Source organism: Microcaecilia unicolor, chromosome 1 (assembly GCF_901765095.1).
Source record: "Microcaecilia unicolor chromosome 1, aMicUni1.1, whole genome shotgun sequence".
NCBI lineage: Eukaryota > Metazoa > Chordata > Amphibia > Gymnophiona > Siphonopidae > Microcaecilia > Microcaecilia unicolor.
The window spans coordinates 655,398,983-655,426,290 of NC_044031.1; the positions used below are offsets into that span (position 1 = coordinate 655,398,983).

At 44.9% G+C, this 27,308-nt stretch overlaps 1 protein-coding gene across 2 annotated transcripts; it reads left to right on the top strand.

The window, feature by feature from the left end:
• The first annotated feature begins 1,637 nt into the window (after nucleotides 1-1,637).
• Nucleotides 1,638-23,630, top strand: LOC115456989 (bone marrow proteoglycan-like). Of its 2 annotated transcripts, none has more exons than XM_030186420.1 (6): nucleotides 1,638-1,678; nucleotides 9,973-10,045; nucleotides 11,013-11,239; nucleotides 15,101-15,235; nucleotides 18,628-18,733; nucleotides 20,468-23,630. In XM_030186420.1, the coding sequence occupies exons 2-6, from the start codon at nucleotides 9,985-9,987 to the stop codon at nucleotides 20,524-20,526; spliced, it is 588 nt and encodes a 195-aa protein (XP_030042280.1). In that variant the 5' UTR covers nucleotides 1,638-1,678; nucleotides 9,973-9,984; the 3' UTR covers nucleotides 20,527-23,630. The 2 variants fall into 2 exon arrangements, with proteins under 2 accessions (XP_030042280.1, XP_030042287.1); XM_030186427.1 differs by lacking the exon at nucleotides 1,638-1,678 and adding an exon at nucleotides 9,724-9,730.
• The last annotated feature ends 3,678 nt before the right edge of the window (nucleotides 23,631-27,308 follow it).

A 27,308-nucleotide genomic window follows, 5' to 3' on the forward strand; every position in this document is an offset into this window, starting at 1 on the left:
TTCTGTTTCTGTGAGTCTGACGTCCTGCACGTACGTGCAGGACGTCAGACTCACAGAAACAGAAGCCTGCGCTGCCACATTGCTAATCTGCAAGGGTAGGCTTCTACATGGAATGTTGCTAGTGGAATAGCAACATTCCATGTAGAATCTCAAATAGGGAAAGGGAAATGGGACTTGATATACCACCTTTCTATGGTTACAATCAAAGCAGTTTACATATTATATACAGGTGCTTATTTTGTACCTGGGGCAATGGAGGGTTAAGTGACTTGTCCAGAGTCACAAGGAGCTGCAGTGGGAATTGAACCTGATAGACCAGGAAAGAGATCTTGTGTTGACAGCCTCTGAGGATCTCAAGATGGCAAAATAATGTGACAAAGCAGTGGCCAAAGCCAGAGGAAAGTTAGACTTCATAGACAGGCATAAGTAACACCAAATGGAGATGATATCACCCCTGTACAGTCATTGGTAAATCCTCATTTATAATACCATGTTCACTTTTGGAAGCTGCATCTCAGTAGGAATATAAAGAGACTGGAGATGATGATCCAGAGAAACGCGATCAAAATGGTGCAGGTTCTGTGCTCAAAGACTCAAAGATATAAATGCATATACCCTAGAGGAGAGGAGGAACAGGGAGATACATTACAGACATTTAAGTACTTGAAAGGTGTCAACACAAATAAACTTTTTCCAAAAATAAGCTACAAACCTAGGGGACATGATCACCCCACCACTTTGTGACTGTATTACATCTCTGTAACTTCGCTAACTGTAAAATTGTAAGCCACTTTCAACCAAAACCTGTTTTTGATAACAGTGGGATACAAGAATGAAAATAATATATCAATATCAAGCCTATTTATGACCTTCTGACGATTATTTTTCATTTGCAGCTGTTTTTTTGGACTGGGTGGTTCAGGAGATTAGCAGAGAAGCAGAGAACTTTTAACCCAAGAATAGGCAAACGTTTTTACTGAGGTTCACTTTGCGTGAGGAAGGGGCTAGTGAGAATGTGAGGAATAGAGGGGGGTCCTCTTTGGGATCTGTGGAATGAAGGAGAGGGAGAGTCTCCCTGTAGGTCCAGTCTTAGCCACTGGCCCATCATTACTAGCCTGCTGCTATGGACATTGCTGGCCAGCGCTGTCTCTACTGGCTGAACAGCTCCTGCTTTCAGTGTCTCAAGCCAGGAACCAACTCATAACTGCAGGCCAGGTATAAAGATTCTGCAAGCTGGATGTGAGCCATGGGCTACTCTACTCATGCTCTCCTCTGCTCTGACCTCTAATTTATACTGTAAATCCTTTGTGTTGCCTGGAGATATAATCTATAAATTTAATAAATGAAAATGTAATACATGATGATTTATAGGCCTAGCACAGGATTATAGAGCTTTTCACCTCTGAGGATGGAGTGCTTACATTATCTTTTATCATACGATGAAAAGCTTTAGTTCTCTGTGCCAATCTCCTGAACCATCCAGATCCCTAGAGAGCAATATACAAACGTCTGCAAAAAGTGTGGATTTTGAAAGACGATGTTATCACTAAAAAAAAACTGCCCCAGAATGGAGAAATATTCTCTCCTCTGTAATAACTTCCCCAAACAGCTGTATATATTGAGGTGAGATGGAATCACTTTATACAGCTTCTGACAGTGGGAAGAGCCTGGTGAGAAGGTGAGTAGATATGATTGCTGTAGCCTATTAAAAATGATAATGTCTAACTCTGAATCTCTTACAGTAAGTGAATTACAGCATCTGAAGAGAGGACACCTGATCAGAGGGGAATAGTCCTATGATCCTAGTTGTACTGGGTATAATGATAGTATGAAATTAAAAAAAAAAAAATCTTAAAGTAACTGTATATCTTCATTCTTCCTCCTCCTCACACAAAGCTTTTCTACCTAATTTTAGTCTGGCATTGAAGGTCTTATTTCCAAAACCCACTAAGTCCATATTAGTGACATTGGACTAAGAGGATTTTGGAAATAAGCCTTCAATTTTCTTTTATTGACATGACAGCTTTCCCCAGTCTCTTTACGCTTCCAGCTTAATTCAGATCTGCACCATGAGCTTCTACTGCTCCCATTTTTTATTTCACCTTCTGTGACAGCCCTCTGCAGTTCCCTCCCAATCCTGACAGGAGTGTGCTTTTAGGAGGCCAGTAGACTCCTCATTTTCAGGGGCTCTGAATTCATTACTAACCTCTGGAAATATAAAAAGCAGGATCCAGGGCTGGGAAATGAACTCAGGTCTTTTGCCCAGCACTGCCAGTTTAAATTTTTAACTTTGCTATGTGCATGTACTTATATTTTCTTTCCTAAACTGTATAATCTGTTAACAAAGGACCTTAGCCATAAAAATGGCCTTTTTAAATATTTTTTGTAATAATGGGCATGTCATGTGCTAATGTTGCCATTAGTGGGCAGCCATTTTGTAAAATTACTGTGTGAGCACATACAACCACCTATTTGGTAGGCCTTAAGGGCTCATGCAGTATCCGTGCGCTAACCAGTTAGTGGTTAGGTACGCCCATTCTCTGTCCCCTCCAAAAAAATAATCTTTTTTAGCACGCACAGATTTGGCAATTATCGCAGGATGCCTGAGGGTGTCCCTCGAAATGCCATTTTAAGCTGCTTTAGGCTTGCCTTAGCATCTAACACAGGGGTCCTTTTACCAAGCTGCAGTAAAAAGGGCCCTGCGCTAGTGGTGGTGGTGGGGGGGGAGGGGTGTTTTGCCATACGCTGTGGTCTTTTTACCACAGTGGGTAAAAAAGACTGAAAGCACTGGTCATGCGGTAAGATTGCTCTTACCACATGGCCATTGGGGAGGGGAAGCACTGACCGCTACCCATTGAGGTGATGGTAAGGGCTTCCGCATAGTGCTGCCCAATTAAAGCCGGGTTAGCAATGCACTAAAAATATGGGTTGATTTTCCCTAGTGCGGGAAATGAAACACGCTGGGGCTGTAACTACCATAGGCACCCCGCGTTGGGCTTACCACCGCTAGGGAAAAGGGCTCCTGTATTCTTTGAATATCTAGTTAAACTTAGGGTCCCTTTTTTCTATACTGCAGTAAGCACTAATGCATGCTTACTTCAGGTTAAAATCTACTACTTCAGGGCACGGTCAGGCATAGGAGCCAACTTTTCAAAATGATTGGGGGGTGCTGAATTTTTTTTTTTTTGTTATAGGTGGTGCATTCCCCCTCCCCCTCATCCCCCTCCCTCTCCCCCTTGTCCCCCTCCCTCTCCCTCTCCCTCCCTCCCTGTCCCCCTCCCCTGTCCCCACTCCCTCATCCCCCCTCCACCTCCCTCCAAGTTCCACACCTCCCTACCTCCCTCCCAGTTCCAGTCCCTCCCAGTTCCAGGCCCCCCTCCCTCCTTTCATGTTCCAAGCCCCCTTCCTCCCCTCTCTCTCTCCTTACCCTCCCCCCTCCCTCCGAGTTCCAGGGCCCACCTCCCTCTCTCCCTCCCAGTTCCAGGGTTGTCATCCCTCCCTTCCTCTCTCCCTCCCTTCGAGTTCCAGGCCCCCTCCCTCCAAATTTTAAAAGTCATCTATCTTACCTCATCGGGGTTAGGGTGGCAGCAGCGGTAAAAAGCATGCAAGATCGGCTCAGTGCTTAGTTCAGTTTTCCCTTCTTTCTCTCAGCTCTGGTCCCGCCCTTGTGGAAACAGGAAATGAGGGCAGGAACAGAGCTGAGAGAGAGAGAAGGGAAAACTGACCAAGCCGAGCCTGCATGCTTTTTACCTCTGCTGCCGCCCTAACGCCAATGAGGTAAAATAGATGACTTTTAAAATTCGGAGGGAGGGGTCCTGGAACTCGAAGGGAGGAGAGAGGGAGGGAACAAACTTCCGGTGGGTGAACGAACTTCCGGTGGGTGAAATATTGGGGGTGCTTGAGCACCCACGGAGTTGGCGCCTGTGCGCTCAGGCATGGTATTTTTCAGATCTGCATACACTTTCCACATGCTGGGGGCGTGTTTGGAGGTGGAGAGTAGCATGCAAGGCGTTAATTGGTTAGCGCAATTACATCACCACATGCTATTCAATTAGCACATGGTTAGCGAGGGGAGCCATTACCACCTAAAAAGTAGGTGTTGGTAAGGTCTCCTGTGCTAATGGCCATGTGCTAATTGGGAAATTAGCCTGTGGCCATTAATTGAGGAAATGGAAAAGGCAGCCATTGTATAGCCATACTAAAAGTGACCACAGCACGTGGAACACCCACGCACTAGTCATAGCACAGGCCACGTTTTAGTAAAAGGACCCCTTAATAACTTGTCCTGGTCTCTTCAGTAGCTCACTGCTGGATGTAAAGCTCTAGCTCCATCAAGTGGGGGCTGGCCCTAGAGCGGGGAATGCAAAGTCCTCAGTAAAGCAAAATAATACATTAATAATAAATGCAGTTTTAATTATTTTGTTTTCCATGAGGCTAGAATTCCCCAAATAAGATACATGATCTTGTTTAAACAAAAATCTTCTTGAGATTATTATCTTGCCACATTGACAGGGTGGTTTTATTTATATGAATTAAAAATGCATTTTTTATTGCACACTCATAAATGTATTTCTTATCATTTTATAGTATATGGGACCTTTGTAGCTCATTTATGTTTTAGAAAGCAGTATTTATATGGGTTCTAACTTTATGTATTACGCAGTCATATTAGATCAGTAGATCTGTTTGCTGAATTGCATATTTTTATGGGTTACAATAAGAAAACATTTGAATAATTTTTTCTGTTATTGGCTCATTAAAATTGTTGTAAGTATATAAAGGTGATAATCAAAGCTTTCTATGCAAATAAACTGTTACTACTAAACGTATCTGTACAGGCATATAGCAGTGCTTTTACTAAGCAGCGCTACCCGCGCTATCCCCAGGGTGGGTCTTTCCCACATGCTAAGGCCACTTTTAGTACTGCCAGTAAATGGCTGATTTTGACATTTCTGCAATAATGGCCATGTGGTAATTTTCCCATTAGCGCATGAACAGTTTAGTAACATAGTAAATGACGGCAGATAAAGACCTGAACGGTCCATCCAGTCTGCAGGCAGTAAGGGCTCAGATGCTAATCCTCTGGTAATCAGCGCACAGCAATGCCTACGCACTAACTGATTAGCATAGCCATGACCACCCTCTGCCCCCAAACACACCCCCAGTGCTAAACATAATTGTTTTTTAGCGCATGGGTAGTGCATGCACATGCAAGAACCAAGGGTGTAGCCAGACCATGTGGTGGGAGGGGGCCAGAGCCAGAGGTGGGGGGGGGCATATTTTAGTCTGCCGCCTCACCGCTGCCCCCCTGTGGCTCCCCCTATCACCTCGCTGCTCCCCCTGCTGCCCTGCCGCACCCCACAGCAGCAAATACTTTGGCTGGTGGGGGTCTCCAGCCCCTGTCAGCTGAAGCCTTCTCCAGTGCTTTCCCTGCTCTGCTCTCTCTTCCTCCTCACATCCTGCTCGCTTCTTTAAGTGAAACTGCTCAATTTCACTAAAAGGAGCATGCAGGACATGAGGGGGAAGAGAAAGCAGGGTAGGCAATGTGGCGGTGCCGGAGACCGGCACTGGACAAGGCTTCAGCTGGCGGGAGTTGGGGACCCCCGTCAGCAAAACCAGGGGCCCATAGGAAATTTGGGGGGCCCAGGCCCCCGTGGCCCCGTGTAGCTATGCCACTGGCAAGAACTACTGCAGGATACTTGAGCGCATCCCTCATTAATGCTTACCACAGCTTACTAAAGGGTCCCATAGAATACAGAGTCCCTGCTTTCTGGAGCTTATGGTCTAGTAGAGAGATGGACACTGAGGACAGAAAGCTGAAGTGCAGCCAGGATAGTGGACCAGCATCCTGTCTCTCTCTCTCTCTCTCTCTCCCCCATCCCCTCCCCCATCTCTCTTTTCATTTGCTCTTTCATGCTGAATCACAGTGGAATCTAATAGGAATTTCTGTTAAAGGGACGATGAAGTGAAAAAGGGAGGATACCGGAATAGGCAAAACTTAAATCTCTTGGGGGACGATTCTATAACTTGGCATCTCCTGTTAGGCACACTAATGCCATGCTTAATGTCAATTCTATAATGCCACCTGTGTGCCACTTTCTTTTTTCAGTGCATTAATGATGGCATATACTTTACATCTGCTTCCAGGCAGATGTAAAGTATGTAAGTGTTTCATAAAAGAACTTAATACAGCTTAATTAATTAATTAATAATAATAATAATAATAAACTCAACAAAATTGTGAACATGAACTTGCAGTCCCACAAACATTTTCAAATTGCTCCCCCCACTCCACCCCTGTACCTCTGTGCCATAGCCAGGGTCTCTAGCACCCGGGGCTGGTTTGGTATTGCCCCACCCCCCTCCCAGCTACCAAATCCAAGCTGACAGCCGGTGAGTGCAGCTGATGGCATGGCAAACCCAATGCTCCTCCAATCCACTCTTTCTTCTCGTGGTACCTCTCCTGCCCATTCAGTTCACAGCTCATATGGGAAACTGAGTGGTTCAAACCCATTTGGGAGAGGAGGGATAGGCTTTGCCTGTCCGCCTGCTTGCTTCCCCACTTCTTAGAGAGCACCTGCAGGGCTCCAGCAAGGGTATGGGGGGGGGGGGGGGGGGGGGAGTGGCAACTGCAGTGGAGAGACTGTGAGGAATTACTTGCGCCCCCCCCCCCCCCCCCCAATCAACTTCTAGCTACAGCACTGGGTATTGGCAGTAGGAAAAGTGAGTTAAAGACTGCTTGGCCCATCACTCCATTCCCCTGCTGTAGGTTGGGATCAAGTCTGAAGGATAGGAAAGGAGATGGGATTTGATACACCATCCTTCTGTAGTTATAATCAAAGTAGTGTACATATTATATACAGGTACTTATTTTGTAAATGGGGTAACAGTAACTTGTCCAGAGTTACAAGGAGCTTTTCTTTCCATTCAGGCCCATCCTCCCATTTTCTTACTCTACCCTCAATCTGCTTATTCCCTTTTCTGTTTTCCCAGACTCTCAATCCAGTCCTTAGTCGTTCACTAATTCCTCCCTCTCTATCCTTCCATCCAGCATCAGCCCTCTCTCTTCTACCCCATCTAGTATCTCTCCTATTTCACCATTCCTCAATCGAGCCTCTGTCCTCTCATTCTTCCCCCATCCTGCATTTCCCTGCTCTCTCTTCCTTCCCCTATTCTGTATCTCCCCAATCTCCTTTAGGGTCATCCTTCATCTCCACCTCCCTCTTTCCCATCCAATATTTTCCATCACTATTTCCCCAATAGCATATCCTCTGACTCCTCCTCTCGACCATTTTCCATCTCTCCTCTCTCCCCCCCAGCATTGTTCCACTTCCCCATATCACCTCCCTCCAGCATTTCATTCTCTCACCCCAGTATCTCCCCATTTTCCCCAGCATCTTCTTATAACTAGCCTCTTTCCCAGTATCTATCTTTCTCCCTTATCTCCCCCCCCCCCCAGCATCTCTTAATCTCCCTTCTCTCTCCATCCTGCAGCCAGTACTCTAGTTAGATCTATAAACTGCAGCACCCCCCCCCCCCCACAAAAAACAAACAAACCAGGAAGCACTTGTGACCTTGGTGCCCATGTGCATTTACCTGGTCTTGTGCATCCCGTCCCCTCTTTTTCACAGACTTCCTGTTAAAGAAAGGTGGGGGACTTGAGAAGACATTGAATGGGGTGCATTAGCTGAGAGGTCCTTTGCACTTCCTGTTTTACTGCTACAGTGCTGGAAGTGTCAGGTTTGTTTGGGTGGAACAGCTGCCATTGTCCTACCCACCTTGCTACACCACTGCCCCAGCCCTTCTATGGCATACACAAATCTAAAAGGACTTTTCCCTAGCACTGATTTATTTAATTGTTAAACCTTAAAATATATTTTGTTTGCTTTGATGTTGTGAATTCTTCAAATTAAAAGAGAGAATCTGGATATATGATAGTGGTAGGAGGCTGCAGGCTTGTGTGTTGCTGGGGAGTGGTTTGCACATGTGCTTTTTAGCATGCATTCACACCCTACCTTGGAAATGCTCTCACTCCTAGAGTTCAAGAAGGTAACAAGTTTTGGGATGTTGATGCACAAATTAGTGCATATATGAACCTTGCCTCTAAGTGCTTCTGACTCCCTCCAGCAAGAGAGTCATCAGATGGAAGCACGGCTTGTTGAAGTGTCAGAAGGTTTGTGGGATTCTGACTCCTCTGCTGGCATAAGCAGACGTGGACCTGCTGATACTGTGGCCATAGGAGCCAACTTTTCAAAATGATTGGGGGTGCTGAATTTTTTTTTTTTTACAGGTGATGCATTCCCCCTCCCTCTCCCCCTCCCCCTCCCCTCCGAGTTCCAGACCCCTCCTCCCTCCATTCCTCCCTTCCTGTTCCAGGCCCTCCCTCCATCCCTTTGAGTTCCAGGCCCCCTCCCTCCCTCCTTTCAAGTTCCAGGCCCCCCTCTCTCCCTCCTTCCCCTCCGACTTCCAGGCCCCCCTCTCTCCCTCCCTCCCCTCCCACTTCAAGGCTCCCTCCCTCCCCTCTGACTTCCAGGCTCCCTCCCCCCCCTCCCTCCGACTTCCATGGTCCTCCTCCCCCCTCCAACTTCCAGGGTCCTCCTCCCCGTCCCTCTGAGTTCCAGGGTCCTCCTCCCCCTCCCTCCGAATTTTAAAAGTCATCTTACCTTGTCGGGGTTACGCCGGCAGCAGCAATGAAAAGCGTGCAGGCTTGGCACTTCAGCCCTTCCCTTTTTGGGCGGGACCAGAGCTGAGAGAAGGGAAGGGCTGAAGCGCCGAGTCTGCACGCTTTTCACTGCTGCTGCCGGCGTAATCCCGACGAGGTAAGATGACTTTTAAAATTCAGAGGGAGGAGGGGAGGACCCTGGAACTCGGAGGGAGGGGGGACCCTGGAACTCAGAGGGAGGGTGGAGGGAGGACCCTGGAACTCGGAGGGAGGGGGGATCCTGGAACTCAGAGGGGGACCCTGGAACTCGGAGGGAGGGGGGACCCTGGAACTCAGACGGAAGGAGGACCCTGGAACTCGGAGGGAGGGACTTTTAAAATTCTGGGCTGGCGAAGGGAACTTCCGGTGGGTGAAATATTGGGGGTGCTCGAGCACCCACGGAGTCGACAACTATGATTGTGGCAGAGTAAGAAAAGTAGGAGATGGGAACGGGGGTGATAGGAGATGGAAGGCAAGGGCATGGGAAGACAGAGACGGGAAAGAAACTAGGTAAGAGAGAGGAGTGTAAAGAAAAGGGGAAGAAAGAGATTCCCTCAAATCTCTCCCCAGCAGGGAGGAGTCATTAGGATAGAGACAAAGACAAACGAAAGGAAAGGAGGGTAGATGGAAAAGAGAAGAACGGAGACACAATGGATGTACTGTCCCCTTCTCCTTGATCTCTCTGTTCCCTTCTCACTCCTGACACCCTTCCATTATTCGTGCCTTGTTCTCCTCCTGTTGTCAGTCTTTCTCATCCTCTTGAAAATCTTCAGTAAAATAGCTTTGGAGGCTCTGCACCCCTCTACCAACTCTCATCAAATCACAAGTAGTGGCACTGAAATTGTGGGGAGTGTCAGTGAAGTCCAAGATGGAATTCTCCAAGAACTGAGAGCAGAGGCAGTGGAAGAGGGTGCTTTGCCCCACTCAGTGTCACCAACTAGAGAGCTTTGGGAGGGGGGCACTGTTTGGTTAGTTAGCCACTCTCTACCTACCAACCAAAAAGGTATTCTGCTGACCCTGGCTGAGAAGGTTGCAAAGAAAGGGACCAGACAAAGAGCCCACAAGGTCCCCTGTGAGGGAAGCATTATTAAGCTACCACTGACCAAGGTTAGATGAGATCCTCCAGGAAAGTTTACAACAAAATCTGCCAGTCTTCAGCAATATGATTACAAAATTCCACATGAACCTATAGTCCCTTACAAATGTGTCACCTTGGTACCTACACACACTCTCATCAATCTCTCTCTCTCTGGATTTTTTTTTTCTTTTAGGACATAGTCAAGATGAAAGTCTACATGATTTTGCTGCTGCTTCTGCTAGGGACAACCTCTGCTCAGGAATCAGGTGAGATTGTTTTTTTTCTCTTTATGCTCCAGGGTGTTATTGGCACTATGTAGATGATGGCGAGACCTCAGGGTCTGTTCAGGGATCAAGACTTCCTTGGCACTGATAACAAGAAAGGATGAATAGGAACCATGATTAAGAAAATAAAGTGTTGCCATCTTGTTTTCTCTCTGTTTTGCTCTTTTTCTGGTATGTTGAGCAAGGAGACTCTGAATCACTTTACATATTTTGCAGCTGTTAGAACTGATTTTCCCATAGAAATGTATTGGGGCATTTTTTTTGCAGGGGCTTTATTTCTTTTCGACCCCAACCACATGCAGTAATTTCACTTCTATAGCACAGAAACTTCCTCCAGATCCATCCTGTGACTAGAACTGCCATCCAGTGCTCTGCACCCACTACCTTTCCATTGACTGGATCTTACCCCCAGTTTCTGCTGCTAGTTACAATGGAAACAGGCAAGGCAGGCCTACTGTGGCTGGGGGAGGAGGGGGGGGGACCAGAGAACTGCACATAGAGATTGTAAATTCAGAGCAATGTCCAGACATATTATCATTCTACCTTTTGGGCATCAATGTAAAACCTAAAAAAAAAAAAAAGTCTGACAGTTAGCAATCCTAACCTTGAGTCCAGAGCACATCTCATAGGGCCCCCTAAATGTGGACACAAAGGATGTGCAAAGTTTGCCAATGGCATAACTTGGCCTAAATAAGAAATAAAGATTTATGCAAAAATGGCTGTGGAACGTTCGCTTGATTTTTCAATTTTATCATTTTCAGGAAAAAGTCTCATAGCACTTTGTTGCAGAAGGTTTGTTTGCACAATTTTTTTTCCCATTTTTATTTCCCCTTAGAGAGTTGCAGAAAACTGGAATCATTGGGTGTAGTTTTCACCAATTAACAGAAATATGGGCCTTCTGTCGTTCAGCATCTCATGTTCTTTCTGTGTTCCTTTCATTGGACGACAGGGGAGGAAGACCTGGAGGAGCTGGGAGATAATGAAATGGACTTGCTCACAGAAGAGGAGAGCACCGCAGAGGAAGAGGAGGAAGAAGAGACAACCCCACTCGCCTCGGATTGCCAGGAAGAGTGTGGGGAAAAGAAAATCTTAATCGAATCCTCCAAACTCTGCAATGGCTCCGAAACCTGTCAGTATCTTATCATCCTTTGCCATCAGACCTTTCAGCAGGCACAGGTACAATACAAATAATTGATTAATCCATTGTATAATTTATTTATTTTAAACATTTGTAGGCCATCTTCGTGATTCAAATGAATCACCTAGAGTGGTGTGCAAAACAGAAAGAGAATATATAATGTAAAACTAAGCCACTGATATACAGAAATTCAAAGTAAGCATCAATCCCCTTTCAAAACCAAACTTAAATTAGGTAAATATCATAGAAGTTGAACCACACACCCCCCTCCACCCCGTCCCAGAGGGCAGCCAAGCAGAGCCAGTGTCTCAATTAACTTTCAGGCCCTGAGCGTGCAGCCTCCCACCCAAGATTTGATAATTAATCTCAACAATCAAGATGATCACACAAACATCCTATAAAATTAATGAGCCAGCAACGTGCTTTTTATACTGGTTGGAGCCAGTTAAGCGAGCACGGAGTTCAGCGAGGCAGGCATAAAGGGGTTCTGAGGGCTCTTTTCCTGTCATGGTAGCAGCTAACAATAATCGCATACAAAGTTATTATAATGAGCTAGTAACTATTCAAATCTGCATTCCGAGTGATGCACAGAAAGGACTGCCTACCTTAATGGTGAAATTTTTACAGGTGGTTAGGACCTGTCGGTACTGCTGTTTCTTTCCCATTACCTCAGAAATAGCAGCTGCCTATTGGCTGAGGAGAGCTGTGGCATCTCTAGCACCTGCCTCCCCACCCCGCTCGCCAAGCAGCCCTTCACTCTCTTCTTCCCCCTGGCTTGCTTCCATCCCCGTCAACACTGGCTCCACTGCTGCCAAAGGTCAGCGGGCAGGTTTGGCGGCAGGAAAAGGTGTGCTGCAGAGGAGACAGCTGGGTCAATTAAACAACGTAGGGAAAAAAAGAAAACAGCTACACACTGCTTTCATACACGCAGCTTCCATGAGTGTATGAAAGATGTCTGCAGCATGCACAGGGCAGCCACGCTTAGCGATTGGCTGTTCTACACATGCTTGGGTGACCGATTACCTTCCCCCCTGCCGAGCTGCTCGCAGTTTTTGCGCGCAGCTCATTTGCATCCCGTTTGTTTTGATCATCTTTGCTGAGTTGGAAATAGCAATCGGTCTTTAATCAGACTTTGATGCATCTGCCCATCAGTCAAAAGGGTAATGTGATGCTTATTCCTCCATCAAGGTGGTTGACCTTGTTGCCAAACCCGTGTGACAGTTGTACTCCTTAGGCTAAAGAAATGTACTGTGGAAGCAGAATTTATGTCTCCTGGGGCAGAGGGACTCTTCATCATTCCACAATCGACCGAGGCTAGTGGTTAGATTCAGGATACACATATATGTTTAGGAGGGGTCATGGTCTGTCGCTTCTTTCTGTGATGGCTGAGCTAGATTGCGAGTGAAGGTTATAAAATACAGGGAAATTTCTAGTTATACTTCTCTCTACATACTCAATTGTATGCCTCTGGACATTGAAACAAGAAAGTAGTGTGATAATAACCCTGGGTCCTGTGCTCTACCAAGCTTTCTATCACTTGCACAACACTCCCAGCTTTATAGTTTTCCTGAGTTCAGGTCAAGGCCACAAAGTGATCCACTCCAGGTTTTATTCCTTTATTCCAGCCAAGCAGTGTTAACACAAGTGCAGCAAACAAAGGGAAAACAAGAAACCAGCAGTGGCCACAAACGCAAAATCAATCCTAAGAGTTTTTGTACCCGGTTCTGTTCCACCAGGGGTATCTGTCCCAACTTCAAATGTTCCCCACAAACTTCTTTCAGTGGTCTGTCCCTCCGCTATTGAGGCTGGCAGTTCCCCGCTCCCACGGGTTTCTTTCTGTGGCTTCCCACATCTGCCTTTTGCAGTACCTGGAATTCCTTTAGCTGGCTTCCTATTTAAGTTCACCGCCCTCTGCTTCACAACCACAGTTATGGTTGCCTTGCTCCCTACACTCCATAACCTCTGGGGGTGGGAGAGAGTGACACCTTCCTCTTCCTAGGTCCTCTCTGTCCTTCTGGCTCAAGCCTGCCTATGCCTATTTTCAGCTGGGGATGGAAATGGCTCCTTCCCCCAAGCTTCCCCTCCTGATGAGGTGCGTCTTGCTTTTTCCACCCAGGGGAGCTGGACTTTCTCACTGAGGCTCCCCCTGGCTGCCAAACAAGGCAAATCCACCTCTAGCTTAGGAGGAACAATCCTAATCCTTTCTTCCTGAAGGCATTCCAGTTTTTATTTCCATCCCTTAGATCTAAGGCCAGAAGCTTTGTCCCTGAGGGTTTTTTTTTTTTTTACTAAGCCACGGTAGTGTTTTTAGAACACACTAATAATTAGCACACACTAAACGCTAGAGACATCCATATATTCCTATGGGTGTCTCTAGCGTCCAGTGCATGCTAATGATTAGCGCAAGCTAAAAACGCTACTGTGGCTTAGTAAAAGACCCCCAGTTGTTTTGCTGGGATTCCACCCCCTAGAGGGGCCTTCTGGGATTGCCTCATTACAATAGGTACAAGTGAGAGCATGCAGGTCAATATTTGTTAGGGCCTTGCTGAAGGGTCAGAGCACAGAGTTCAATGGAAAAGAAGTATTGTAAGGTTCAGCTTAATATACATGTCATAATTAGCCATTACCACATACAATTAGCAAAATTTCCGTATTCTCCTCCCTTTGCTTACGTCCAAAATCGTCCTTAAAATTTCAACATTTTTCTTCTCGTTTACACATGGCCGTGCGGCCGTGCCAGGCTCAGATATCCTTGGTGATATCTATCACACATGCACTACAGCTCGCCATGTCACACCACTCCAATAGCTTGCTAAACAATGCTGTACTCTGCGAAACAGACTCACCTGCATTACAGTTCTGTGCAATTCTAAATAATCTGATAAAAGCATGAAAGCAAGGGATAATATTTGAAGCCTCAAAGGGGGGTGATGAGGGAAAGTTTAATTGAGTTACTACCCCAAAAATCAATCTATAGAAGAAACCTGTATATGGGGTGTCATATAAGGGAGAAACTCCCTCATAAGGTGTGAAGCCAAACCCAGCGCATCCCAGGATGCACTGGGCAGGGCTGGGCACCGCTATTTTGCAGGCGGTGCCGATGGAAGAGGTGGGAGGCCACCTCCCTCCTCCAACTGCAGGTAGGAGGATGGGGAAGGGCCGCTAGTCCACCAGGTGGTGGTGGTGGTGGTGGGGTTTACCTGCGGCCCACTGGGCCACCAGGGACATCGGTGAAATGCTGGAGGGGGATTTAGGGGGGCTGGAGACAATCCTCCTGCATTTCTACCCCATGATCAGAGAGAATTGCGTGCTTAAATTTGTATGCAATTATCTCTGATCATAGGTCCGGTAAAGTCCCGCGCTGTTCCATTGCTATTTTTAGAGCACTGTTTGGAACAGCGCAGGGCTTTTGATCACCTTCCTATGAGTGAGGTGTGGGGTGGCTGAGTGAAGGGTAGGGTGGGAGGGATTCTAGATTATCCTACTGGTGCCCTAGTAGGGTAATGGCTATGAGACACCCCACGTTCATTCCAGTAATACTGAGAGTTACAATATTGTGGCATATTTGAAACAAAAGCCATATTGTAACCAAGGGGAAAAAAAACAAAAACTCTTTTAGATTTTGTACTTTCTTGCTTCACTGTTTGGTCCCTCGAAAACCAAGAGTCTTCCAAAAGCAGAGAGGATTGTTTTTAATATGGGGATTTTGAAAAAAAAAAGTGCTAAATCTGAGTGGCTCAATCAGAATTATACTTGGGCCAGGTGAAGGCCAGTATATTTTTAGATCATGGTATATTTGCAGAATACTAATGTCTATTGCCTACTGCGAAGATTTGATTTATATACAAAATAATTATAACTGCTCTTTTTTGCTGTTCTTTTTTTTTCTGCTGTTGTAGAGAACATGTAGGTGTCATAAAGGCCAATTAACCAGTATCTCTAATCAGTGTGTCAACCAGAGCATCCTAAGCCGTGTCTTCGCACAGAACACCAGAGCCCCCTCATTCTGGATTGGGCTACAGAAAAGTTCTGGAGTAAGTAAAAGACAATTAGGATTCTATATAGCACACCTAAAAATTTGGCGCCAAAATGAACTTTGCTTAGGCATATTCTATAAAGTATGCTTTAATTTAGGCGTACTTTACAGAATAAGCCTAAATTTCTGTGCGGTATATAGAGTATGCTGAGCGCTGGTTCACGTGACTAAATTTAGCCACAGTCAATTAGGCCAAGTAAAACCTGGTGTAAATCCTGATGCCTATTTTAGGCATGGAGTGGGTGTGTTCTATAACAACATGCATAGATTTTAGAAACGCTCATGACCCGCACATGCCACACCCATAACCACACCCATTTTTCAACTGTGCGACTTATATTTATGCGCACCATGTTATGGAATACGCTTAGCAAGTAATGCATGTAAATTCTAATGCCAATTAGTGCTGATAATTGGTTGTTAGCTTGTTGACTAATAATGCATTATTAATAATTATTATAATTATATAATTATAATAAGTATAATAATAATGCAGAATAATATAATATAATATTATTATTATATTATATAATTATTATAATAATGCATTATTCTATAACAATGCACATAACTCTATTTATTTATTTGTGATTTATTTATTTGTGACATTTATATCCCACATTATCCCAAACAAGTTTGAGTTCAATGTGGCTTACAATAAACAGTATAGGATACATAACAAAGAACAATGCATTATTATAATTATTATTATAATTATTATTATTATGCATTTGGGCATTTTGTGATGCTTCAAAAATAAGCTCCATCCATAGTTACATGTGTGTCTTTATAAAACTGCAAAAATAGAGATGTACACAGATCGAAAAAGTATCACACTTGACAATAAATAAGGTGCGATGTGACAAAACGGCTCCTTAGCAATGTCACAAGGAAAGGAGGAAAAAGGCCTCAGAAACCTTTAAGCACAGCCTTATAAATTAATGTCTGTTTTTCAATGTTTTTTTTTTTAATGTAGGACACTTACCACAAGTTTGCACTTTTTAAAAAGCACCACTTTTAAAAATCTTTAAAAGATTTGGGATTATTTTTGAGACTAATAAATGGTAAGTGGAACCAATGAAGAACAAATATTTATGTCTGCCCTTAAAGGTTTCTGAGGTCTTTTTCCTCCTTTCCTTGTGAAGTTGACAGCGAGAAGTTTTTCCACATCGCTTATTATAAATCTTAGCTGAAATGAAGCCGTAGGTGTAAATATTCACTTGTAAAGTATGTGCAATAATCATGACTTTGCCTCTGATTCTGCCAAGACCTACCCCTGAACACGCCTGATACAGAGTCGCATACAAGCACACAGTTCTTATCATCATGTGTACTTGGACCAGGGGCATAGCCAGATACCCAATTTTGAGTGGGCATGGGCCCAAGATGGGTGGGCAGAAGAACTCTGCCTTGTCCCACAAGTGTTTTGGTCTCTCCCTCTCTCACCTGCATGCCATATGGTTTCTCAGACATCCCCTTATTCCGCATACCTTTTAAATAGCAGATTTTCACCAGCAATGAGCAGCAACTAATATACACTTCTCTTGTGGGCCCTACAGCCTTCCCTCTGATGCAACTTCCTGTTTCTGCATAGGCGGGAATACATTAGAGGGAAGGCTGGTATGCAGGAGGGACAGTTGTTGGGAGTTTTCAGTCACATCATAGGTGTGCTGCAACTGGGTAGGCCTGAGTCCAAAGTGGGTGGGCCTGGGCCCACCCTTGGCTACGCCACTGACTTGGACATGTGGGATAATTTCATAAGAGGAATGTTATGCTTGTATACTGGCATGTTCACAGGAAAAAGCCTTTCTAAAATTACCCCGATGGTGTAGGAGCAGGTGTCAGTTTGTCTGTGAGGATTTATGCACCACTGGGAATACCTCCTGGTGTTTGTTTTACAATAGCACATGGCTGCATGTGTTGCCTTTACAGAACAGGCACCTTTTATAAAAATTACCCACTTTGAGTCTTCTCTTTGGCCTCTGAGGAAGGTAAGAACATGACAAAAACACCTTGGCATCTAGTGTTTCTGTTGGGACTTGCTAGGACTATGAATCAGATAAGTTTTTGCTGGCATTTTTGATTTTTGTAGTAAGTTGGTGCGGTTTGTTCACAGTGGTGATATAATTAAGAAGACTGATTTACCATATTCTTTCTAATAAAGGCCCGGGAAATTATTAGAAACATTAGGAAGCCTAAAATTGGTGACACAAAATGCATTTCTCTCCTCCTCCCTCCCCTTCCCATCCCTGGCAGTGACCAGCATTTCTATCCTTCAACCCCCCCCCCCCCCCCCATGACTGTTATTTCTCTCCTCCACCACCCTCCCCCAACTCTCTGCAATGACAGACATTTTTCTCCTCCATCCTCCACCCTCCCCGATGACCAGCATTTCTCTCCTTCACCCTCTACCCCCGCTCCCCCTCACACGATGGCTGGATGTCTCTTTTTACCTTTTCTCCTGGCTGAAACTGACATCACGGCTATGGCACTGGGCCAGTGCTGGGACATAAGCATGCACAGATGCTCAAGGCCCCACTCTAGCCCAGCATTATAACCTTGGTGTCAGCATCTGCTGAGAGAAGAGGTAAGAAGAGACATTCTGTCATGGTGGTGGTGGGGGGGGGGGGGGGGTAGGGAGGATGGATGAGAGAAATGCTGGTCATCATGGAGAGGGGGGTGGAAGGGAAACATTTTCCAGTGATGCTTGATGGCCAAATTCCAGGGTGGGTGATTTTTAGGGGAATCTAGGTTTTATATTTTAAACTAAATTTACAGGGTTTTTCGGTCCTCAGACGGGGGGGGGGGGGGGGGGCATTATAAGAGGTGGGCTATTATTTAAAACCTTACAGTATGCATTCATTAGGTACAATATTAGATCTGGAACACAACTAGTCGTACTGGATAAGAAACTAAGGGGCCTATACGCTAAGCTGTGTTAAATATTTCACTTGGGTTTTAACTTGAATTGTCTATGAACATAGTGGTTAAAACATAGTTAACATGGCACGTTAACAAAGTGTGTTAAGCGCCACGTTATACACCTAATGTGAAAATTCTTACAAAGGTGCAGGGAAGGGGCAGAAAGTGCATCTTGCATTGTTATTACTGCGCATTACTCGATAATGTAGTTAAACACCTCCAGGGGTGTAGTTATGAACCATGCTATTAAAGCATGGTAGCAGCCACTGTCCTGCGTTAGTGGCATGACTGCAAAGGCTTTGCTCTTAACACGCTTTAAATCTGGCTGTTAACACATGTTAAATGCAAAACCTTAGCACACTTTAGTAAATGAAGGACTAAATGACCTCTTAGAAGCCCTTCTAATCCCACCTTTTCTTTCTCCTTCTGCTCTGATCTACCTAATGAAACAGCCTCTTTATTTTTCAGCACCAGAGATTCAGATGGGTTGATGGACGTTGCTTGACTTATCAAAACTGGGCAAATGGGGAGCCCAGGCGCTGCGGACAGCAGTGTGTCACCATGGACAAACGCAGTGAGTATTATACTTTGGGGGGGGACAAAGAGAGAGATAGCGGCACAGAGTAAGAGTGTCCGTATGCAGCACCTTTTATGGATTCATCATCTAATGATGTGCAGGGACTGGGCAAGAGGAGTTATGGAAGCCAAGTTCCAGGTCTTGGTGAGCCGCAGGCATTTTTGAGACTTCTAGGCTGGAGAACAGAGATGGCAAGTAATGTGGGTTTCTGCCAGGTATTTGTGGCCTGGATTGGCCACTGTTGGAAACAGGATGCTGGGCTTGATGGACCTTTGGTCTTTCCCAGTATGGCAATACTTATGTACTTATGAGGAGGATTCTGATGCTACCAGAGCCTCCCACTGATTATACTGGCCACACTTTTTGTGGAAAGGAAAGAGATGAGAGGAGAAGAGCTGAGACAACAGTGAGAAGGAGAGATGAGTGAGAAGAGGCAGAAGGGGAGAAAAGAAAGGAGAAAAAGGTGGTAAGAGAGAAGCAAGGAAGAGAAGGGAAAGAGATGAAGGATGATAGAATTATGGAGAGACAAGGAAGATTGTAAGTGGGGAGGAAGAATATGTGTGAGAAGGGTCAGCGTGAGAGAGCAAGAGGGGAGGGAGACGACAATGGAAGAGTATAAGTAAGATAAAGAAAAACTCAAGGAAAAGGGAAAACAAGATAGATAAGCAAAAACAAGATAACATAATGGAAAAAACTAAAGGATATGTTGAGAGAATAAAATGGGTAATAGAAGAAAAAAACCCTTAGAAATCAGATGAGAGAGGAAATGTGGATACAGGCGAAAAGATTTAAGGAACAAATAAAAGTATGGTGGAACTGAGATGGCTTTGGAGGGGTTGGGGGAGGGAAAGTGGAAGGGTAAAAATGAAGGTGACCTACAGGAGGAAAGGAAAAAGGGTTGTCAGCAGGCTCCAGGTTTCCAGGAGAGCTAAATCCAGTCCTGGGTTTACTTATCCAAAATTTAGGTGTGCAACTCATCTTCCTCCAGAGTCATTTGGACCATGCTACTGTCTTCAGTTCAAACTTCTTCACACCTTCACTATCAAGCTCCAAGTAACTTCTCCTCTCTTATCTACCTCAGTCTGTGCTCTTCTCCACTGCTACCTCCAGACTCTACTTTCTGTCTTGTGTGCAACAGCCTTTCTGAGTGGCTGATTCTTGCTTCATCTCTGGCCCTGTGTACGTCCCACTTAAAGACTATTGCTTTTAAACCCCAAATCCCTGATTCTTTCTGATTTTCACCTATTTTACTTTAATAGTTAAGGGATTGCTAAAAGTTATTTGTCTAGTCTGTGTGTCTCATCTAGAATATGAGCTCCATGGAGCAGGTACTAGATCTTATTTTACTTATCTACATAACACTTAGTGCTTTTTTTTCTCTAGCAAAAAAGGTGCCAGTACTCAAATGCCAGGCTACCCTTCAAGGGTGGGGTGATCACTGAGGGACACACCCCACAATAACCAGGCTCCCCGCAATCAGTCACAGAATCTATGACAAGGCAGAATTGTTGTGTAGAGCCTGAGCTCTTTCATTAAAACTTGGGGACCATGGGTCAATTTTAGCAGACAGTGGAAAAGGTGCTGGTACTCAGTACCTCCAAGTACCCCCTCAAAAAAAAGCCCTGATAACATTTCATATGCCTTGTAGCACTATAGAAGTGTAAAGTAGCACTAGCAATCGTAGAACATCTGTTAGCTTTATCTTTGTCTTTCTCATTCCGCCCCCACTAGGTGGTAAATGGTGCACCTCCAATTGCAATGCACGCCGGCCCTTTATCTGCAGAATCTGACAGGTGAATGCTGTTTCTACAGCAGCCAATGCAGGGAGCAGCTACCAGCCTTCCTCCTCAGACCACCTCACCCCACGTGATGAAGCCACAATGGATTGCAGAGGGCAGTCCCTTCAGCTTTGGTGTTTCAAACACAAAACACCATGAGGTCAATATTTAAGGACACGGACACCACAAAAAGATAAGCAGATCATTTATCCGCTTCCATTCGTGCGTGATATTCAGTGGCCTACCTGTTTAGGTAGGACAGCTGAATATGTGGCTGTACACTTAAATGAATAGCGGATTCATTTAAAGTTAGCCCTGCTATTTGTGCAGTCCCCCTAAATGGATAAATTTAACCAGATAACTGCTGGTCATATCTAAATTTTGGTCTAACTCCTGGAATATTCCTGGCCCCTCTCATCCTTAGAGATACATTTTGGCCAGACATGAAGTTGCCCAAGCAAAATTTTTCATTAGCTGACGCTGAATTTCTCAGACAAAAGGAAGAAAGAAAATACCTTTATGAAAGTTGCATTGAATGCTGACGTATGTGCTTTTGAACATTGCCCTGCATGTATCAGACCTTGAATGTGTTATCTATTGTTTGGAAGTCACTATAACTGAAGGACCAAGATTATTCATGAGTTAGAAAATCAGCCAATTATATTCACCACCATTGCTTAAAATCTTTGCCCAGTTATGGAAACATCAATCAATTTTCACAAAGAAGTATTTAATTCTTGAATTGCAAATGATAGGAAATGTTTTTTTCTGCCTGTAGCACTAGGGATATAGAAGTTCATGGATGTAATGGGGGTTAATTGATATTATGATATATTGACTGCTTAGTATAGCCAACTAGATTGCTTTAAGTAAGCAGATGATGACTGAGCCCTGATTACTCCAGTAAAATTATGAAAATCTTTATTCAGTCACCTAATTTTACTGTAGAACATTCTGCATCAGGAAGAACATCTGTTGTCTAAGGAGAAAAGTATGATCTGGCTTCCTGATTGGCTGCTTTTGCTTTGCATGCTTTTACTTCATTGGTTGAGCTTTTAGGCCCCATAGGGCAGGGAAAATGGGACAGATCCATGTATGGACAGGGCTGCTAGATTAATAAAAGTGCAAGAATATTTTACTTCCAGGTTTCTCCCCAGTTCCTTGCACTTTTCCCATTTAACAAGTGCCTGTTTACGATTAGGCGGCTACAGTCTGTCTTTAGCTTATTAGAATAAACTGAAGAACAGGCGGGAGGACATCCATCTTCACTGAGACATTAAAAGGACAGCTGGATGTTTTAAGACATCCCCCACCCCACCCTGACAGCTAAGCACTTCCAAACAGGTTCTGCAAGAAATGGGCTCTAGAGGGCAGCATACACTTCACCAACACTAACTCAGAAAAGAGATGGTGGGGAAGAAAGAAATATGCAACTTGCATATATTGTGTTTTTTTTAATGGCATCCTGAGCAGGGTGCCTTAGCGTAGAATACCGAGTGACAGCTCTCAAAGACCTGCCTGAGGAAGGTAGACATAAGAGGGAGTGAGAGGAATAGCTGGGTGATCAGCAGACTAGACCAAAAGCCAGGGAAGTATCCTGCGCCTTCCCTTGACACTCAGAGTGACCTTGGACAAGTCACTTCACCTTCTCTTACCTCAGGTGCAGACTTAAGGGGAAATCCTATTTAGGTGCCCCACTGCTATTCTATCACAGCTTCTGGGTACCCAGATTCCATTGTAGAATGTTAGCGTAACCCAGTATCGGCGTGCGTTACATTGACGTGGCCGCAGTTACACCAGCTATAGACCTGTCAGAGCTACGGTCAAGTAACTGCGGCAGGGACACGCACAATTTGCAGATTTTTTTGTAACTTACATGCGTTCCTACGTGCTATACCCCTGTGTGCACCCCTTGCATTTACGCAATATCCCCCACATTCTAAATATGGTGCCCAAAGTTGCATGCTAAAATCTGGGCACAAGCCCAAGATGCATGCACAATTTAATTGATTAACAAGCCCTTGACTAATGCTAACAGTTGATTACTGCAGTTAATTGGCATCAGTTAGGATTTGCACATGAACTGGCTGCGCACTGTTCTATAATGCTCCGCGCCTAAGTCTCATAGCACGTATCAGAAAATGGGGCGAGGCCAGGGGGGGACCCGTGGAATTACAGGATACTGCCTCACCATGCCTAACTTGAATGCCAGCATTGATACCAGGTTTCAGCAGCCGTAAGTCCAGCGCCCCAAAAGTTAGACTCATGATCTGTGCTAAGCGCATGCACCCTTTATAGAATAGCAGTTAGCACTGAATTTTTTTGGGCCCCCAAGTTTTTGGTGCTGTTTATAGAATTCCCTTCTTTACCTCTTATGCAGACTGTTACAGAATAGCGGTTAGGCGAGCTGCTGGCACTTTCGCTGCAAAATGCACACTTACACACAAAAGTGCTAAACTTCTGACATTTATGTGCTCATGAGGTGTGTTAAATGCAGGTGCCCAGCTATACAAGTGCCCTTTCAGTGACCAGTATTCAAAAACAGCTGGCTTCCTAACTTAGACATCTAAATGTGTGCCCTATTTTCTGCCAAACTTAGGAGCCTAAGTTTTCAGCTGAAAATTCATCTTAACTTAAAAGTTAGGCTTATAAATTTTGGCCTGTCATTCATTTATGAGCCTAATGCTGAATATCAGTGCTAAGCTCCTGACCTTTTTCCTTGTCCTGAATCCTCCCCTTTTGCCACCCACTTTTTAAGCTCCTAAATTTAGGAGTTTAGTGAAATTCTGAGTTTAAATCTAGGTACTCAGCCCTAACACATTTTCAAAGAGGCCTAACTCTCAAAGTTCAAAGCATAAATCGTTTGAAAATTGGGCCCTTAGATTTGAAACCCTATGTGGTAGGGAACCACACTCCATACCTGAATTCTAACTCACTTTGAACGCAGCCTTAGTAAGGCAAGTAATTAAATTCAAATCTCTGGTGCTGTGGTTTGTATTTTTCATGCTTATTATTTATACCAGTTTGATCTCTCTGTGTTGAGTGTTAGCATATGGTACATTCTGTTCCTGACTCCCATGTAGTGTTGCAAGCAAAATAAAGCTCATTAGCATTCATTTGTTTGTCTGTCATTATTATACCAAGCAGTGGCATAGATAAGATTGAATGGGCCCAGGTGGCAACATTAAGATTGGTGCTTTAAAACCCTCAATCCCAAGGTAGTGAGGGGGGGGGGGGGGTGAGAAACCCTTTTAAAGCTCCAGTAACCCATCCCTCATAAGTACATAAGTATTGCCATACTGGGACAGACTGAAGGTCCATCAAGCCCAGCATCCTGTTTCCAACAGGGGCCAATCCAGGTCACAAATATCTGGCAAGATCCCAAAACAGTACAATACATTTTATGCTGCTTATTCTAGAAATAAGCAGTGGATTTTCCCCAAGTCCATTTTAATAATGGTCTATGGACTTTTCCTTTAGAAAGCCAGCCAAACCTTTTTTAAACCCCGTTAAGCTAACTCCTTTAACTACATACTCTGGCAACTCAAAAAACACATTCCAGACCTATATAGAAAATCTGTCATAATAAAGGAGCACTAATGTCCAGGATTTGGGGGTCAATGCAGAAAGCCACAAGGTGGAGCTGAATGTGGATGGCAAAGCAATCAGCTTCTACCGGGAGCTTAAATCTATGCCACGTAGAAAGCTAATTCGATGAAAATTCTATGCATGCAGAATAGGGGGGTGCCTGTTAGAAAGAGGGGGGTGCCTGTTAGACCTATGCACACAAAGGTTCAGCGATAAGCGCAGTTTCTTGTGCGCATGTCTGAAGAAAACTAAAGTACTAGCACACATGGCTTTTGTCCTGTGCATAAATATTAGCATTGCAAACGTTTCTTGCACATGAAATATTATGCGCAGGATGCGTGCTAGCACTTCCATTTTTGTTCGGGCATATGCACATTATTGCTGGTACCTCCTGTCTGTCTTGTAAAGTTGCAGATACTGTTCTGGCTGGGGAAAAACAGGGCATTTAATGATTTCTTCTACCCGAGAGTGAAGTCTGGAGTCTATATAAAGAATGAAAGAGAATCTCAATATAAGCCCCACAACTCTCGGTTCTGTAATATACTCTTCCCATTTCCCCAGTAGTGAAGCTAGGCTATATCCCTTTACAGATCACCATACAAAAATATATAAACATTAAAACTGTGGAGTAGGAACAACAGACTTTTCACTACCAAATACTTTGTCAACTAAAAAACAACCCTGCAAAAAGAGATGCCCAACACCTATTTAGCAAACAACATACCAAAACAGGACTTAACTCCTAAGACTCAAAGTGCAAGAACCCTACCTATGAAAAGGCAGCCCTGCAAATATTGCATCAGGTCCTAGAGCACATATACTCCCTCTATTGAAGAAACAGAACAATGAGATGCTACAGATCCCTACACAGAAACTACATACTAGGAAATCCCTCACCTCAATCACACACTGACAACATGGAAAGACCCTCACCTAATATAGAATAAGGAACTCCAAGAAACCCTAAAAGAATCAAACTCTAAGAAAAAAAATAGGTTTCTTCCTATGTTTTGCAAAATACAAAAAGACAAGAGACACACTTTTCCCAAAGCGGACACATTCCGATTAATAACAATTGAAAAAACAATTTTTTTTCTCTTTGTTGTCTAGGCACTTTTCTTATTGGGTTGGTCCCAATCTATTTCATTTTTTATGTCAGTCTTTCCCCTTCTCCTAAATTCTTTTCCAGGTTTCCCTTTTCATTTCTTCTCTCTCCTCTTGTCTTCTTCCCTTTCTTCTCTGCATCTGTCTACTGATCTTTTTAAATTTCTTTTTTTCTCTCTCTTCTTTGCCTCTATATCACCCATATGTGATTTTACCCCTCATTCTCCCTTTTGCTCACACTCCAGTCTTTAGTCTCCTCCTTTTCACCTCTTATCTACCTGCCAGCTTTTCCCATCACCCTCTCATCTCCTCTCTGATTGCCCCGTCTCTCTCATTCCCCAATCTCCTATCCCCTTCTTTCACCCATCTTCTAGTCCCCCATTTCTATCCTCTCAGTCCTCATCTATCCCAACTGCCTCTCTTCCCCCTATCAACCTCAGCTTCATCATTGTATCTCCTTCCTTCCCTTGCTTTCAGGCCATTCTTCTATCTTTTACCCTCTACCCCATTTCCTATTGCCTCTTTTTCACCATCTTCTTAACCCCTCTTTCACTCTTACTCAACCCTTTCAGAGGTCCATGCTCTCTTTCATACCCTTCTACAACACAGCATCCTCATCCCTTATCAATGCCTCCCTCCAATCCTCCAGATCGTTCACATTATGTCTTAGCCTCTTCCCATGCTTCACTCCCATTTTACACGCTCACTCATACTCCCAACTCATCTAATAAACACAGCTTCGTACCTATCCCTTCTAAATTCCCATCAGTCTCACCATTCCCTAATACACACCCCTCGCTATTCCCTCCAATTTCCTACTGAGTCTCTCCCATCCACAGTCCCCTGCTGTGCCCCCAACATTCTCTCTGTCAGTCACCAAGTCCCAGTTCTTCAGTTCTTTTTCTGCTTTATTTCTCTCCCTCGCCCGAGTCCCATCTGTCTTCTGCTCTGTTCCTCTTCTCCCGCTGAGTCACATCTAGATTCTGCTCTGCTCCCCTTCCTCCCAAGACCCATTCCTTCTATCCCCCCCAATTCAGCTTCTTTTTTGTTCCCCTTTCTTCCCCCCCCCCCCGAGACTCATCCAGCTTCTGCTGTAGTCCCCTTTCTTCCCCACCCCCAAATCCCATCCAGCTTCTACTCTGTTCATTCCCACCATTCTGCCAGTCCTCTGTCGGCTCTAGCCACCAGCACAGCACAAAAGTGGAAATGAGAAAGCAAGTACTTCCTGCATGATACAGGGCATATTGGAACAAAGAAGCACACTTCTGCCTCCCTGCAGCTGATTTAGAGGCAGATGCACTAAAGCAAAATAAGCCTTTAATGACTCTCCAACGGGGAAAATTTGATCCGTTGCATGCATCAAAGGGCTTTTACCGAGGAAGCCAGCAGCTAACGAAAACGGAATGGAGATGAGCAATTAGTGTGAAAACCCCATTGAAACGACATGCACTAACCTTTTCCGATTGCCTTTACGCAGGAAAAAGGCAGGAAAACTAACGAGAGGTCTGGACCTCTCGTTAGGACAGCTCTGTGCCAGGAAAAAGTGTTAAGTGGAAAAATAAACAAACTTTGAGCCAATCCCAGCGCATTAGCAGAGCTAAAAGCGCTGTGATTGGTCCAAAGGTCAGAAAACACATAAAAAAATAAAACTAAAAAAAGGATCGGGAGGGGGCAAGGGCGCTCATCAGGAGCGTCCTGTACGGACTGCCTTGCCCCCCCCCCGCCGCTGCTCCCCACTTTCCGCCGCTCCCCACCCCGAAAAAGCAAAATTGTAGCAGCCCCTGCCCCCCTCCCTTCCTCACTACTCTCAGCTCCGCCTCCCGACATCCTCCGTTCTGTGCCCCGCCCCCTTTTGGGGTCGTCGCCGCCATTCCCCTTCTCCATCGGGCCCCCCTCCCTCTTACCGGGCCCGTGCAGCGCCTCTCTCCTCTGTCCGAAGGCGCTGCACGGGCAAGAAGAACGCAGAATCAGCTGATGCCTGCCTTCGCGATGGCGCGTCTTTCTCCTGCTGCGCCCGCCCCTGTCTGACGTCAGTAACCTACGTAGGTTACTGACGTCAGACAGGGGCGGGCCCAGGAGGAGAAAGACGCTCTATCGATGCC